This window comes from Arctopsyche grandis, chromosome 1, assembly GCF_051622035.1.
Source record: "Arctopsyche grandis isolate Sample6627 chromosome 1, ASM5162203v2, whole genome shotgun sequence".
In the NCBI taxonomy this organism is placed as follows: Eukaryota; Metazoa; Arthropoda; class Insecta; order Trichoptera; family Hydropsychidae; genus Arctopsyche; species Arctopsyche grandis.
Window position 1 is genome coordinate 11386132 of NC_135355.1, and position 17406 is coordinate 11403537.

Consider the following 17406-nt stretch of genomic DNA (forward strand, 5'->3'; position numbering starts at 1 on the left):
GAAATAAATTTATAAATAAATTGAAAAAAAATTATATAATTTATAGATTTATAATAATCGTTTTGGAAAGGAATTGAAATATATAAACCATCCACCCATCACTGAATCCATCTAGGGAAAAGGAACTTGATAAAGAAGAGTAACATTGCATATTGTTTAAATAAAATGCAACGCAATAAAAGCGCACATATGTATGTACATACATATATTATAGAGATACATAGTTACACTCATTTGCACTATTGACTGCAGTGCGTGCGCGGCAAAGCGAAGTGCAGGCAAGGGAAAGAGGAAAGTGCAGGAGAAGGGATGAGGGTGAACACCACCTCCTCTCCCTTCTTTTCCCCTCAACCCCCTACCCCGTGTCTCACTTCTAACGCACTGTATTGATTTTTTATTAGTGCATACGCGTGAGGCTGCACTAGCCCAAGGTATAATCGAACGAACTCACAAACTGCGATGTGAAAATTCAAGACGCATTATTTAGTTGTATATTGAAAGAGATACATTTCGACAACACGCGACCGATTAACGTACCTACATACTTTCAATAACGATTGTTTTTAATGTTAACATTAAAATAATGAAGATGCCGGTCGCAAATCGAACATTCTTATCGGACAGATGTCACATCGGTACACGAACAAAGTAGTTATGTACATACATATGTATGTATGATGCAATTACATATGATGTCTAATTTTAAAGGCAAAAAATTCAGAACCAATATCCTAACATTTGATTATGTGTTATGCATTGTTTTTTCATAAGTTTTACATAAAAAATTCTTTTGTTCCGATTGTTTAATAACTAAATGTGCTCAATTCATACACTTTATTGCGATTTCGTTTCCAATTTAAATTCTATGGATTTTAAGCGACGCAAAAAAAGCGCGACTCGTTCGGCCGAAGCAATAAAAAAATGTAAAAGTTATTATGTGTAAAAAATGTATTAAAAACACGCAATAAATGTACCTCACCCCCTAGCCACCCTTCACAAAAAAGCAATAAAGTATTTATTGTTCGCAAGAATGGAGAAAAATTACGAACGATACACAACGACGAGAAAAGGGAAGATTGCACGATTTGTTTCGGGTCATCGGTCATTTCATGAAATTTTCTGATTCGTACAATGCGTGTGTATCATTTAAAAATCTCTAACATAAATAATTAATATTTACACGGGACCAATTTCATTTATTGATTTTTTAAAATATATGGTTAGTGAATAATTCACACGACCTTAGATGAATAATAATTGCCGCAGTTGGGGGTTGTAGAATTTTCAAGTATTATGTACGTACGTACATATGTTACATGATCTTGTACATACATAATGCACGTTGTGCAGTGGCAATCTGCCGTGACGATATTGGGGCAGTGTGTGCATTCGATGTGTAATTTTGATTGTGTGTGCAGTTGTCGTGCAGGCAGTTGCAGTCGCAGCTGCAACTGCACGACGCGTGCCAGCGGGGGTGGAGAGGTTAATTTTTTTTCAAATTGAATTGATGGGAGTCTAGGTAAATAATAGTATAGGCTAACCCTCACCTGACGTTAAATTCATGATAGTTAATGCATCTACGTGGTATACTCATAAAATAATGAGTCATAGATTGAACTTGAATGAAATTTATTAAATTACTATGCTATATTAGCATAGTCAAAATATACAAGAATATTTCATAAATGCATGTATTTATACAAAAATAGAGTGGAAAATTGATTTGATCTTTTAATTGTTTTAAAAGTTATAACTATCGTTTAGGTAACAACTGAAAATTTTAAAAATAAATAGTAATACAATTCGGAACATTACATAAATTTATTTATAGAAAAAAATAAAAAGTTTTTCGTGAAATGTACTTTTACATATATGTATTTTTATTGAATATGTAATTACGTATTGACATACATATGTATGCAAATGTATGAATATCGTTTGACTTTATGACTTACGCTAAGCTAAAAAAAAATGCCCGCATGCAGCGTCATTTCATCAGGTTACGACCAAAGCTCTAAATCCCAGTGCTGATAAGACGATTTGACATAAAAAATGTTAACTTTCATTTTATGTTTTTGACAAGGTTTCTAGACGTTGGTATACAAAATAATTCGATTAATTATATGTATACGACATTTTTTTTCATACTGCAATACAATAAGACCCCTCATCTAGTTTAAATGTCAAATATCCCCATGCGATTAGTCGCGGAGAACAGCCCATACTAGTTTTAATCAGCCCTTATGCAAATTCCCCAAAGAACGTAGAAATATATTCACAAAAAAAATTAAAATAAACAATTTAGAATTTTTGCATGTTTTATTATATCTCCACATTTGATTAGAGTACAATAAATAATAATAAAGCTCGTGCATTGTTGTCGGTATGAGACCATATGGCGAGCGCATATCGAAATACGTTTAGTAATTAAAATAATGTGGCATAAAATGGAAACGTGGCCGAATAATTAATGAGCATGAAAAACTGACCAGCTGAAAGGATACGGACAATTATTTTGAACAAAATGGAATTAATTGACAGATGACGTGTGCGCGATATAAAATTTTTCTTAGAAACAATGCACACTCATTGAGCTCTGACAAACAGAAATGTCAAAAATTTTAATCACATAAATTAAAACATCAATAACATTGAATTTTAAATCATAAGTCAAGCGGCACGCAAAATATTAAAATATCGCGAGGCAATTTTTTATTACAAAGGGGATGCATTATGGTGAAATTTGTTTTACGATATTAAAGAGCACATAAAAAGCTATTTTATATATACATACGTATGTATGTATGTATCTACATATAATGCTATACTTTCATAATTAATCCGAAAAAGAAATTTTAAAATTAAAAATTAAAAAATTGGGTTGAAACTTGTTATATTTAATTAATGCGAGCACAATAAAATTTAAATGGATTTTTAAAGCGTAGAAATACACGAAAAGGGTCTCAGATTAACGACCCTCAATAGAGCGGGTCACTTTTTAGCGTGTGAGAGTTGGAATTAATTAACCTCTTTTACTCTGCGTCGATCTCTTCAGTTACGAATTTCAAGTTTTGAATGGAATCGTTTCAACCCTCAAATTGACACTCGAGTCAAAATGACCATCGTGGGAATCACTGGGAGATGTCGAGGTTTCTGATAAATATTTATGAATATCTTCTGAGCGAACCGAGCTTTTTGTGCACGCTTACAATAATACAGGTGGGTCAATTTTTCACTTCGGTCTAAACGGATTCACCTTAATCACAATGGTTATACGCGGGTAGTATTTACCCCGACTCATGAGCATTATATTCTCACGTAAGTTCACCCTATTGTAGCCTACTTACGGGCTACGTATGACCGAGTAGATTTCAATGAAAATGCGGGAAAAGTTCGGTTGAATGAGAATGGCTATATTATATATGTACATACATAAGCGACAATAGAAATACACTAAAAGACTCGTAGAGGCGAGTTTAAATCACATTTTCTCAAAGAAGAAATTTTGTTTTTAGAATGTTTTCTAGCTTAAATGATCCTTTACAAATGCGATAAATTAAAACCGCAAAGAAAAAAAATTAATAGAGATTGTTAATCGTGCTAGGTGGTTAGATTGATGTTTTAGTTATATTTAGTATGGAGTGTATTCAACGCCATATGCGGCCATAATTCATAAGGACCTCCGTCTTTCGCGCAGACAGGATATTGCTTGATAGCACCACCACCACCATCACCATTGCCACGTACTTCTTAAAAGGAAGTAAAAGAAAAAGTAATGCAGTATATCCTTTCTGCGTGGTCGGTATCGCATTACCGGGGATGTAATGTAACGCGACCGGTGTTGATATTAAAAATGCGATATTGGATCACGAAACTATGTCCTGCCACCGAAATGGTTATATTGTGTCAATTTCATTGTGCACAGATGCCGTTGACAACTGATACAATGAGTTGCGAAAAATATCATATTTACATAGTAGAACGATTTAATGTGTAGGCGTAAGGGTATATTCATATTATATTATGTAGGCTATTTTGTATAATTACCTATTTTGGATGAATGCAGTGTTTCGGATTCGAGTCGACCGGTAATACCCGGATTTTTAGATCTCAGGTTACGGGTATTGCAAATTTTATAATAAAATGAATAAAAAACATGTCACAATCTTCTTGTAATAGTACATTCGTGTCCCGATAAAACATATGTGCGTTTGATTATATACAAACATTAGAAAAAAGATTATCGAAATAATGTCATATCCGAATTATCATACATATAAGGTATAAAGCAAGGTGAATAAGGGGGAAAGACAATGTTTTTTTCATTGCTGAAAATTTGTGCTAGAAGTATAATTTAAATTATATATATTAAATTTAAAAAAAGTTTTTTAATGAAATAAATTGATATATAATATTATACGTGCTGTTTAACAAATTTTTTTACAAATTTAATTTTTAATAATTTATGAATAAATACAATATATACATACCTACATATATGTATGTATGTATATAAAGTATATTATAATATTTTATCTATACATATGTATAATACTTATACCAGGAAGGCCTAACAGGTAGACCAAATGCGCCCTCATGTATTACATATATATTTCATTAACTATTCCTGGGAATTCTGTCAATGATCCAAAGCTGCGATGCGAGTCCCGGGAATTCAGAAACCCTATACTGAAGTCAAGCAACGTTGCGCGCGTCATCACCTGCGTAGGTGAGCACATGACGGTTGCGATCGAGCCTACGCCGTTTTTGGTTCATTCTCCCGAAAAGAAATTGCACAATAACGCAATCGTTTGCGGGAAAAATCCGGTCGAAACGGAAGCGGATCGCTGTTTAAAAAATACGAACGACCCGGAATTGAATTTTCGGATTGTTTCGACGCGTGCAATTTTATTTTATTTCATTGCATTGGCGCCTTGTTATTTTTTATGAGTGTAAAATATGTAACGGGACGATGGGACAGAGGTCCCATTCGACGTCGTCCCTTTTGGTCGTTGCTCAAGTTTATGAAAGCTTTATACGCGAAAATTGTGCTTCGTTATTGTTATCGAAATTGTGTTTCGTATTTTTATGGCATGCACATAAACACACATGGACTGCCGCACTAGGCATATATACGCACAATTATGCGAACGAATGTTCGACGTATGGATATAATCCATAGATATAGGATCATTCCGAATGATCCCATTCCACACTACAAGCAAAATTTTCACACGTATGTACAAACTATTGTTTAAGTACCTTAATTTCAATATACATACATACATAAAATTTACATAGGTATGTATTTGGTCAGAATTTTGGATAAAGAGAAATTATATTATATTTTACAAAAAGTAAGACTCTAGGGCTATCTACCTTTTAATCAAATAATAATAAAAGTACATACATACATATAAAACAATCTGATATTAAAAATATATATAATTTTGAGTAGCAATTTATGTGCATAGGTACATACATATAATCGGAACTCGCTTGAGCAAAATAAAATTAAGTTTTTAAAATATTTTAATATATAGGTACATACATATGTTTACTTGTAGTTTGATTAAACTGAAAAAAATAATCATAGGAGACGAAGCTGAGAACGAAATAAAACGTGCTGAAGAATAGAATAAAATTATACGAAGCAAAATCTACATACTGCGGCTGGAATAGCAACGATGGACGCGTCGCACTAGACACCCTTATGAATATTCCTGCATAATTTGATGTGAACGTTTGTGGTCTTTATCTGAGGACGCGTCAGATGCACATAATGTGCCACCATGATTTGTGCGCTTTTTCCGCTGACAAAAGAAACGCGATCAACCAAACCGATGATGGTACATAGTACATATTCATGTATGTATGACAGTTTGCGCGTATGTCCATGAACGTACATAAATGTCTCAGAATTTTTGGTTTAATCTAACACCGTACCATCCGCAATTTTACAGTAAAAGTTTTTAAAATTTGGGGTCAATGATGTTACCGAATTGTATGATACAATTCGGAGGGGAGAGGAGACGGACGCTGCGCTGGACAAAGGTGATGGTTAAATTGATACGCTAGGGGAAGAAAAATGCGAGGGGTGGTGGGTCACGAAGCTGCACTTAGGGTTATTGCAAATAACAATGCGATGTGCAGTGTGAGATAGATGCAGGTGATGCAGGTTGGAATGGAATTGAAACTGGTTGAAAAGCACCTCAGCACCTACTAAAAACAATAAGACTGAAAAATGATTATGTATATACATATGTACATGAAAAGACGATCTTAGTCGTAGAATTAAATCTGTCTAGTCTAACTTACTATAGACAAGCACACATTTTACCATATAATTATAATTTAATGTGTTGAAAAATAAGTGTCACAGAAAACAGCAAAACATGTACACTATACATATGTATCTTGAGATGTATGAAAAGTATTTACACTTCGAAAGTGCGTTTTAATAATTCTATTGGAAAGGTTTTAATAATTCTATTGAAAAGAAACACGAATATATTAGAACTAGATTACTAGCCAATAATTGTAAATATGTATATGGATATTTTCTTCGAAGGAAAAAATACACCTCCTTTAGAAGTACCTTCTGATCTTGATATAAAATATATACACATTCGTGAGATAAATACAGAGTTTGCATGTGTGCTGATTACGTGTATATACTATTTACACAAAAACTGTTTTAAATATTATTTATATAAATTTTTAGCTTTATTTGAACACCGAAATAAATAGAAAATCGTGAAATTATTGTTTCAATAAAGATCAAAGTATTGTATTATTTAAAATAAAATAAACAATACGTGATCAAACCGAGCTATTGAAGATTGAAAAAATAAAATGCACATACATACATGTATGTACATATGTGCATACTTATTATATACTTGATAAATATAAAAGCACAACAAAGTGCATAACGTTTCGTCCCTCGTTGCATCGGCAATATGGCTGCGCGTGCGCATCTGTTCCGTTTCCAGTTCCGATGCACATTTCGCTCTATTGTGTGCGATGCAGGGACGGTGAACCATCTGTTCGTGGCTTGAAGTACACATATAATCTTCTAATAATCTTGATATAAATTTTAAATATTGAAACGAATTATTCGTAGATATTAATAGAAAATTACGATTTGTTTTCATGGGTATAAATAGTGTTAACAACGGAAATGGTCCATACCGCTACTAAATAATGGTTCATAATACACAGCAGTGTACCATTATTTTTAACATGCGGTATTGTGAACTTAAGTATTTAATTTTACTGTATACATATATGTACATACATATATATCATAAAAATCAGTCACATAAAAGTTTATAGTGTAAAATTGATCTTACATGTTCTAGGTAAAGTATCTATTTTGCGGTAATCCAATATTATGTGTAAATAAGATAAAGCAATACACCAGAGCGAAAGAGTAATGCTACAGTACATACATATCATATATGTATGTGCTAATGCTAAATATATACACCAGGTGTTTAGAAAAAAAAGTAATTTTATGCTGCAGAATTTATAACGGCAAACTGTTGTTTCGTTCTGTAATTAGGATAAAATTCATTTTATTGTTAAATTCCCAGAAGTTTATAATTGGTTTTATATTTTTCAGACTGAAATAGCGTTTCTCAGAAATAAATAAAATATCCAGACATGTCATCAGACTCATCAACAGCATTTTAAATTATATTTGGGATTTAAAAATAACGCAGTGATTGCAAATTAAAAGTTAAAAAAAATGCGAACTAGCAATGATCAATAAATGCACGAACGTCAAGAATCACTAAAGATACAGTTAGAACAGTCAAAAGGTTCAAAATCGAAATTGGAACAGCTGTGCATCCATTAACAAAGGGTAACATGCGCACACATAGTCACTATTCTACTCTTTTTCTTTTCGTATATGCCGGCGATGAACTAACTGGTCCAAAGCACTTCAAGTGCATATCAAAGTTAACAAACTCTATAGCAGTTAACGCAGCGCTTCCGTTCTAATTTCTCGTATGTAAAATAAATTACGAACTAACTATATATGTACCTATGTACATAATATTTGTATATAAAAGCTGAATTCAAGTATGTAGTATATTACAAATTACGGTAATGGAATACTGATCAAATTTAGAAACATAATTTGATTTCATTAAAAGACCAAATGACAAGTCTCTTACAGAGTAAGGACTTTTGAATTAATTTTTTTTATTATATGTAAATGTAAACTTTTTTTAAATTATCAATTAAAATGTTGAAATCGAGCCCCACAGTACAGCACTATTAAATGTCGAGTAAACATGCACTCTCCTTCTAATGCACGCATCGGATGTATCTCTCGTCACTTTCGCGCGAATTTCGCGCTAAAAAAATAACGGATACATCTTAGGAGTATGAGCCGTCAACCGGCGGTCCCCGCCAAATTTAATGTGTAATAATTTAAAATTATATTTTTATTTTTTTCGAAAAAAATCATTGTGCGTGCGCGAATCGCGAAAGCAGCCGCCGTCGACAACAATGGCAATGTAATAAATAACGGATATTGTGCGACGAAGACCAGCGGGCCCATTATCGTAAAATCTGAACGTTTAATTCGGAGCCGGCCCTTTGTTGGGCCAAAGTCGCACCCGCCGGCACGCGCCCAACGTATCAATGGCCTAACACTTATCTTGCACGCCAGGTGTTAAACCCAACCAGTGGTATGCAATTTCAGTCTGAGACTCCAAGACCCGCGATCTTATTAAACTGCTTTAAAGCTGCTTTCCACGGTCCCCGGCTTCAAACGAAATTCAAACGCCAAACCCGTCATTTATCGTGCGGTCGAAATATAATACATATGTATATGTATGTATCTGTGAGCCTACATAACCTAAAGAAGAATGCACAGTAGACTAGAGTGAATTTTTGAATTTCTCACGAAAGGCACGCGACAACTGACTCTACCTAGTGGAAAACTTGGGTAAAAAAAAAGGCATTCTAAACAATGTCCTGTGACAAATTTCAGTCTGATTATTTTTCATAAAACCCTACACCCAAAAAATAATGATAGAAACATAAATAAATTACGATTTTCTGAAAAGATTGCTTTCGCCATACAAACAAATAGCCGTTGAGAGCACGGTGCTCTTTATATCGAAGTTTTTTGCAAAACGGCGATTTTAAATTCTCGTTTATCATTTGAAACTAATCACAATCGACCCAATTACAATTAAATTCCAATAGGTGATTATCGACCTTTTTTATTTCGTCATAATCGTTTAAGGTTACGGCAATCCGGCGTCCATTGTACTAAATAAATAAAAAATATTATAATGATAAGAATGTAACAATGTACATTTCGTGCATAACGAAGCGTTATGCACGAAAAAGCGTTATGCATTCGTTGGATGACTCCAACGAAAAGGCGGAGATTGTTCTTTGAAATAAATCGATATAGTCGTCAATTGCGAAAGGTTGTCGGCCGCTACTTTATGCACACCTTTTTAGTCGCGTTCGTGGAAGCATATGTCCGCCTGCACACATGATTTTTTTGGCAGTTGTCGCGTGCCTTTATCTGATTCACAAACTTATTATCTGTCAGTAGCCAGGGTTGGCTCAAAATCAAAAGATTTTATATAAAAGAAGAAATAAACGTGTATTTTCCATATACATAGGTATGTATTATATATACACATACATATATGTATATGTACTTGAAATCTTTCGCTACACACAATGCAAAACAGAAGGAAAAACTTTGACGACGTGAAAGACGAATAGACTTTTACCGCTTCTCACTTGTTTCCGCCTTTCAACGCTTTATGAACTAAAATAAATACAGCATTTCAATAAAGTACTAGCATAATCTTTTGATAAATAGTTTAAACACAAATTTTATTAATATTGTTAGATATTATCACAATGAATCATACTTAAAAAGTATCAATAATTCCCGAATCATTCAAGATTCTAGGACATTTCATCGCAAGACCATTTCATCGACAGATTTCATGCAACTATTTTTTAATAATACTATACGGCAATAAAAAATTTCGCACAAAATATATAATTTATTGTTTTGATGATAAAAGAAAGCTAGAAAGTTTTCAATTAATTTTATTATAAATCCATAATATAAATATTTGAATAACGGTTTCAATATACATTTCAAAGGTATGGTTTAAAGTAAATTGTGGATAAAAAATATTTGCATCAAATGTCATGTGATGAAATGTTCAGATACGCATTTCAAACGTAAAATATAACCAAATATAACGAGCCAAAATTATCTCGGGTGAAGCCAAGTAGTTTTTACAAAGGCTCAGGGAACGCCGTGGGCAAAGCCCTAGAAGGAAATTTTTTTTATTTTTATTTTTTATTTTTTTAATAAAATGTTTACTATTAGATTAGTCATGTTTAAGCGGTTTTTATTACAAATACCGAGCGAAGCCGGGTAATACAGCTAGTATACTATATATGACATTTATATCTACACAGGTATGCACATAAGAAACGTTAGGATAGAGCCGAAAAAGACAAAAGTTTTCACTCTCGCTCTACTCGTGATCTTATCGATAAGGACGTATGAAATAAAAAAAGCGAAATAAAGAAAAGGAAGCGTGCGTGCATATGCGCGGATTATTTCTTACGCTTGCGAATCCGCCGGAAAATTCTTCGAGTGCAAAAAAAACGGTGCGTGAAAAATATGGGCGAAACGCGAAAAATAAAGAAGTGCAAAGTTTTTTACTCGATGGCGTTGACAAAGACGTATGTAAAAGATGAAAAATAGACACGGCTGTCGGAGTGCCATACATTTTAATAGACTTTGTACACGTAAAGTTTTCAGCAGGAGTATTGAACGCCAGAGAAGAATTAGAAAGATTTTTCCCTTAGGGCACATTTCACAAACTTTAAGTTTAACTTTATTTAGATGAAGTTTTGTGATCATGCGAAAACTCAACTTTGTGATTTTGAATGATTTGAACTCTTTTAATCGATCAATGATCACGTTTTCATGGTTTAGAAAAAATGTGTGTGTTGGTATATGTGAGTGTGTGTATTTTGGAAATAATTTGAATACCGTTACTCCCAACAAACTGAAACAATTTATCAGTCACTGAAATACATTTTTGCGACCATTTTAATTTGTGTACTTTTTCTTCTTGACATTTTATGCTTATAATATGAGTTATTCTGAGTTTCCCTACATTAGCACTCAAACTTGTATCGAAAATGTTCTCATAGCCAGTATGTGTACGTCATTATCGATTTTTTTCTTCTAAAATATATTGAAAGCTCACTCAACCCTTATACTGCCAGAAAAATATGCATACATAACTAAAGTTTACGTATGTAAACTCGAAATCACACGCAATTCACATAAAAACAAAAATAAACAAAAAATTTCCCGTGCACATAGCAATATGTACAAATACCATACTTAAATAGGTACTTCAAGGATTGAAAATTGTTTACAAAAACCCTTATTTACAATATTTGACGTACATCTCTATGGAGAATAATGCATACTTTAATTTGATATTTTCCAGATAATTTATGGTTTAAATTATAGGTATGGGTATGATCAAAATCATTGTATATTTATATCTCATTCATGATATACGAGAAACTTAATAGAAAACATGTACTGTGGTTTCTGAAATATAAATCCAATATATTAGATTTTGTATATACGGTTTGTTGGGAACATCGAAAAAAAAAGTTTCTATGCCGACGATATCGACATCGTTGAATATTATTTTTTTTCGATTCAAATAAATTTAATAAAAAAACAAATGAATGTTTACTATTAGATTGTTTTGCAATGTTTAAGCTGTTTTATTACAAATACCCAGCGAAGCCGGGTAAAAACACTACTATAGGTACATATAATATGTACATAAATGACGCCCATTTTATAACAATATTTTATTTACACGGTAAAATCAACAAATAATCACGAAGGACTTGATACGATATAGCGTAAAAAACCAGAGAATGATCAACAATATTTTTTCGGCACGTACTACATCTGTATGTATGTATGTATATAGTTCTCCATCCCTCCCTTCCCATTTTCCCAGCTCCTGGCATTTTATGTTCAATTTGTGTTATTTATTTTATTATTTTTCAACGCAGTAGACCTGTTTAATGAAGAAAACCAATAATTAAATACATTAGTTACCGTTAAGTTCCGGCCATGGGGTGTTTCCTTTCGGTCGAAATAATTGGGCAGTCGGAGAGCGCGAAAGTTACGAGGAAAACCTACGTATGTATGTACTTAGCTGGACTATTTACTGCTCAGTGTGTACACAAAGAGTACAAACTGAGCCATTTCAAAGAAAACCACAACTCCTAAAATGTATTGCGAAATAAAAAAATTTGTTAATAAAATAATATGTATTAAAATTTGAAGCTAAATTATGAGCTTTATTTTTTGGACATTAACGATGATAACAACATTATTGAAACGGTCGCAATTTACAATTACTCTTTAATATCAGAGAACGAAATTGAGCTTCCGGCACGGCACGGCTGTCGTTAGGCGGACAGGAAAATGGCAGGAAAAAATGCACACCCAAATAACTCCCCGTTCTCTCACTACAACCTCCGAAAGTCCCCTACGCGACATTTTTTAATTACTTTTGTAGATACAGCATTTACTTCCTACGAAAGTTATGTGCAAAAAGTAATTATTGGAATTAAAATTACATTTTCACATTCTTTGAAATAGATATTTTATGCAATTAATTTAATCTTCGTGCAATATTTGTTTCTCTTGTCAAATTTGAAACACTGTATAAAATTTTACACAACAGTTTTATCGACGTTAGCAAAATAACAGAATCCAGAAAACAAAGTTGGACAAGATTGAAAAATTAATGTAACAAAAAACAGGAGTGTGGGGCTTAATTTCAAATAGCCACCCACTACCTACTTCTCGTCCTCGACACCCCAGTCTGTAGCGCTGGCGAAAAACTTAATTGCCGCGTCTCGGCTTATTAGCATAAAATCGTAATAAGGAAAATAGAAAAAAAAATTAATTGCGCGTGAACTGACGACGAGCCAGGACGGGAGTATCTGCTCGGAAAACCGAGAAAATTAAGAGAGCCGCCTGGAAAATATGCCGGCGTCACAATTATAATAGGTTACATGAAAGCAATCTCCTAATGGAAAAATCTAAGCGAGGCACGACCCACTCCACACTTATGCTTTTGCTTTGAAACTCGAAAAAAAAACTATAATCATACAGTAGTAAGAACAAACAAAATAACACAATAGTGTATCTATATTTTTAGATTAATAGAAAGAGAAATTAGAATAATATACATATGTACATAAAAATAAAACAATACGACAAGCAATTAAATTCAGTAGAACTTTCAAGTCGGAAAACCACTTAAGAATATACATACATATGTACATAGATGTATATGTACATATGTGCTTATGAGAAAAGTCCAAATTTCTCACTGTAGATTATATGTACATACTTCCTTTGATTTAGAATTCTCGATCATGGACGCAGACAAATAACGTATGTATATTTCCAACTTTTCGAGCTCTTTCAGATTATCAAGTACAGTGGAAGCGATAAGCTACTCATGGACATACATATGTACATATTATCAAAACAATATACATATGTATGTATAATAAACATAATGTAACGAGCTCAATGACGAAAACTCGGGCGGTAAATGTCAAGATTTAACGAACGACCGACGCGGTTAGTAAGTGGATAGGTCCTACCTTTTTCTCGGTGAGCTTTTCACAGCGTCTTTGCTTGCATATTTGATGAGATTTGTCGTTTCGACAAGGAGCGCAATCCCCGCAATTGTCTTTGCGTTGACAGCCGATGCACTCACCGCATCGTTTCCTCTTCTTTTTGGTCTGTAACATCAATTGAAAAATAAAATATGCAACATTTTTTACATTAATTATACATGAAAATGTAACCTGCTCTTACATACATATAACATAATATAATATGTATTTCATACATTTTAATAGGCAACAGATTGTGCGAATTTGTAAATTATAAATAAAAATCATTTAAATTTATCGAGTAGGTAATGTGTATAATAGTACAAGTTTGATACATTTGGCGATAGACGTACGCAATAAAAAATAACTAAGAAGAAAATAAGAGATAAGAGATATAAAAAATTACCACTTACACGAAAACCATGTGAACTGTATAAGAGGTATGTAAAAACAAGAAAAACGAAAATGTTGAACTTCACTGAACGCCGACGTTATTTATAAATTAAATAGCATTTTTTGTAGCTAGCAAAAATATCAATCCAATTACACAATCATAAATAATTCAGAAAATCAATAGTAGATAATTTAGTTATAATAATTTGATAATAGGGTTATTAGATATATTCGGAATAAGTTTGTAGAAATGATTTAAGTGGTAACTACATGCAGTATTCGTGGATGAAAGAATTGACTAATTTTCAATTTTAATGAAATATTGAATGCCGGTACATACACACGTATATTCAGTCACCTTGATATTTCATACACATTTTATACGTAAGTTACATTTAATGAACCCTTGTTTCTGGGTTCGGTGACATTTTGGACGGTCAACACCTGTCTTCGGCGAGGAAACTCTACAGAGAAATTACTATAGCCGACGCTATATCGGGATATCGTGAGCAAAGCTCCAATTAAAGACACAGGTGATAGGCCGAAGAACCGCTTATTCTGATGTCATCGAATACCTGCCGACCGATTTCATATCTGAACTTTGATTGAACGAGCGATAAATAAATATCATATTTGCACTATTTATGTATGTATGTATATATATCGTTTTTTTATTACTTCATTTTCATATACATATAATAAATGGTATTCGATACTGAAATTAATTATTTTCGATTCGACTTCCGGCTAACGATAGAATTGAGACTAAATTATTCAAGGAAAGGTATCGACGAAATTGGAACGAAAACGATTCCGCGTAAATCCCTCAAGGTGAACGGCAATTAAAGATTATTATTCAAGTTAATCTGTTATATGTATAACGTGTACCGATATACTTATTTAACAAGAATTTTATATACATACATACATATTGTGGGTGTTATAAAATGACAACGATGTTGTTTAGCGTGCAGTGATTCACATTAAACGGTTGTCGTCCGTGTCATGTCCTCAAACAAATGGCCGGTAATTGTTGGACATACGAATTGCGTCACAGATTGATATCCTGCCTGACTCCTGATCGAGTTTACGAACACATTTGCATGTTCCCGGACCGTAAAGATAAAATATTGGCATACCCGAACTGGTAATTGTTTCCTACAATGTTTTAAAGAGTATATGCATTTACACATATATGTATGTGTATATATGTACATACCTGTTTTTCACTGGATATATCATCCAAGTCTGTGGGTTGACCGCCTAAACCGCCGGCATGTAAGGGAGATTTGAACCCAGCACCAGCGGTCGACGATACGGCGGCCACTTGTCCACTACTCTCAGATCCAATCTCCATACCGGAGCCATCAGATTCCCCATTGGATTCGAGGCTATTCGCTCTAATTTTTCTTCTCTCCTTCTTTCGGAAATCACTCCTGGTTGGCGAGGTGCCGTTAGGGAAACCGTTGCTTTTGACCTTGCCTATGTCGTAAGAGTTGTCCAGCACGGTGGTGATGGGATTTTGAAAATTGGAATGGTGCAGACCGTTCGGTATGAACTTGGTATCCTGCGATATAGGAATGGTAGTGTTGCCAATCTTCATCTCAAACGGTGGCGGTTCGTTTTTGAGCACGTGCACCACTGTCTGATTTGGAATGTTTTGTATGAGCGTACCGTTCTGATGGTGCAGCAATCCATTTTGGGGTTGGAAATTGAGCGTCAGATTGGGCTGATATAACAAATGTCTTTCATCTAGGTATTGAGGCGTAATGGGTAAGGCATATGTGCGTGGATTTACAGCGGTTAAAGTGTGAAATGCTGCCGGTGCCAGAGGAGTTAGAGTGGCCGGTGATGGAGCCGGTCCTGGCGAACTTACTCCTACGGCTGAAGGTGCTAGAGATTCTCCTCCTGGTTGATTTTCTGGAAATGCTTGAAATTGGCTTTGGAATGAGGGTAGTTTAGCGTCGGCGAACCCGCTTCGGAGTACGGCATCTTTGCCGGCTCCCGCGGGCTCCCATGGTCTGTATTGGGGTTGGCCGAGGATGGCTATCCCATTTTCTGGACGGGCTTCGACCAGCCGGTTTGGGTCTCCGTAGTAGTCCCAGGATATGTCAAGAAGGCGCGTGTCCTGCAGGAGACGAGGTTCCCCATCTTCGCTGAAGGAGCTGAAGGGTGGCAGGTGGTCTCCTCCAGCATAGCCGCCACACCCTGCTCCCCCTCCCCCGCCAGCGCCGAGCGCTTCACTCATCACAAACGAACTAATTCGTGCACATGTCCCACCAGTGAATATTATTAACGATGTTTTCTCATCGTATAGAAATTAAATTCAATTTATCGACACCAAACACTTATCATTCGCAAAAAAATGTTATCAAAATATATTATTATTATTGTATACATCTGAACATTACACTTTGTGGGGAGTTTTATACTTAAAATTAGCGAACGATGGATTGATAGAAAAGTTCTTATTCTTCTTCGGCGAAACAACTGATTATTATATTATGAACACTGGCACAACGGTTATAATACTTTTTATTTTTAATTATAAATATTGTTACAAAAAACACTAAGGCTTAAATTAATTTAGAGATTTCTGATTTATTAATACTGTGTATACTGGCAGAGAGACGCGTGGACTTTTGATTTAAATCTTTGGTATTAAAAAAATATTTTTTTTATTTGCAATAAATACTTTTTGAGCTCTTCACTAACGACGATAAACTGTTATTTTTAAGGCTTGAATCACTTTGTATTTAATTGTTATTTAATTTGAACGCTGATTTATTTATTATGGTAAAAAAATATCCGTCTTAATTTTAATGTAAAGCGCATTTGGTTTTTAAACTAAAAAAATATTAATTTGTACTTTGACAGGTTATATACTGAAGAATGTTTCTGTGAATTTATTTATCTCAGTATTTTAAATTATTCAATAAATATGACTCCTCTGATTTGGTTCGCTTGGTTACAATAATCTATATTCATATAATACTAATTTTTTAATATCTTACATTACATTCGAACGCATCGACAAAAATATTATTATAATTAATTATTATTGTTATGTTACAATATTCAAAAGTGAATTTGCACTTTGGTTTCTTAGCTTTTAGTTTAAATATTATCGGTAATTATTATTTTGTGTATTAGCTGACAGTCTTGTGCGATTTTACCGAATAATATTCTTATATTATTCGAATATCAGACGACGGGCTCCTTATCTGTAAGAAGAATAAAATAATCAGTAAAATACACATA

The 17406-nt window shown here is 33.7% G+C and overlaps 1 protein-coding gene across 1 annotated transcript in view; it reads right to left on the reverse strand.

The window, feature by feature from the left end:
• The window catches only part of Tet (Ten-Eleven Translocation (TET) family protein), a 120021-nt gene extending 103457 nt beyond the window's left edge, over positions 1 to 16564 (reverse strand). Inside the window, exons 1-2 of the mRNA XM_077441387.1 lie at positions 15365 to 16564; positions 13738 to 13878 (exon numbers count right to left, since the gene is read on the reverse strand). Of these exons, the coding sequence (XP_077297513.1) occupies positions 13738 to 13878; positions 15365 to 16393 (1170 nt within the window). The 5' untranslated portion in view covers positions 16394 to 16564. The remainder of the gene's footprint in view (positions 1 to 13737; positions 13879 to 15364) is intronic.
• Positions 16565 to 17406: the final 842 nt, after the last annotated feature.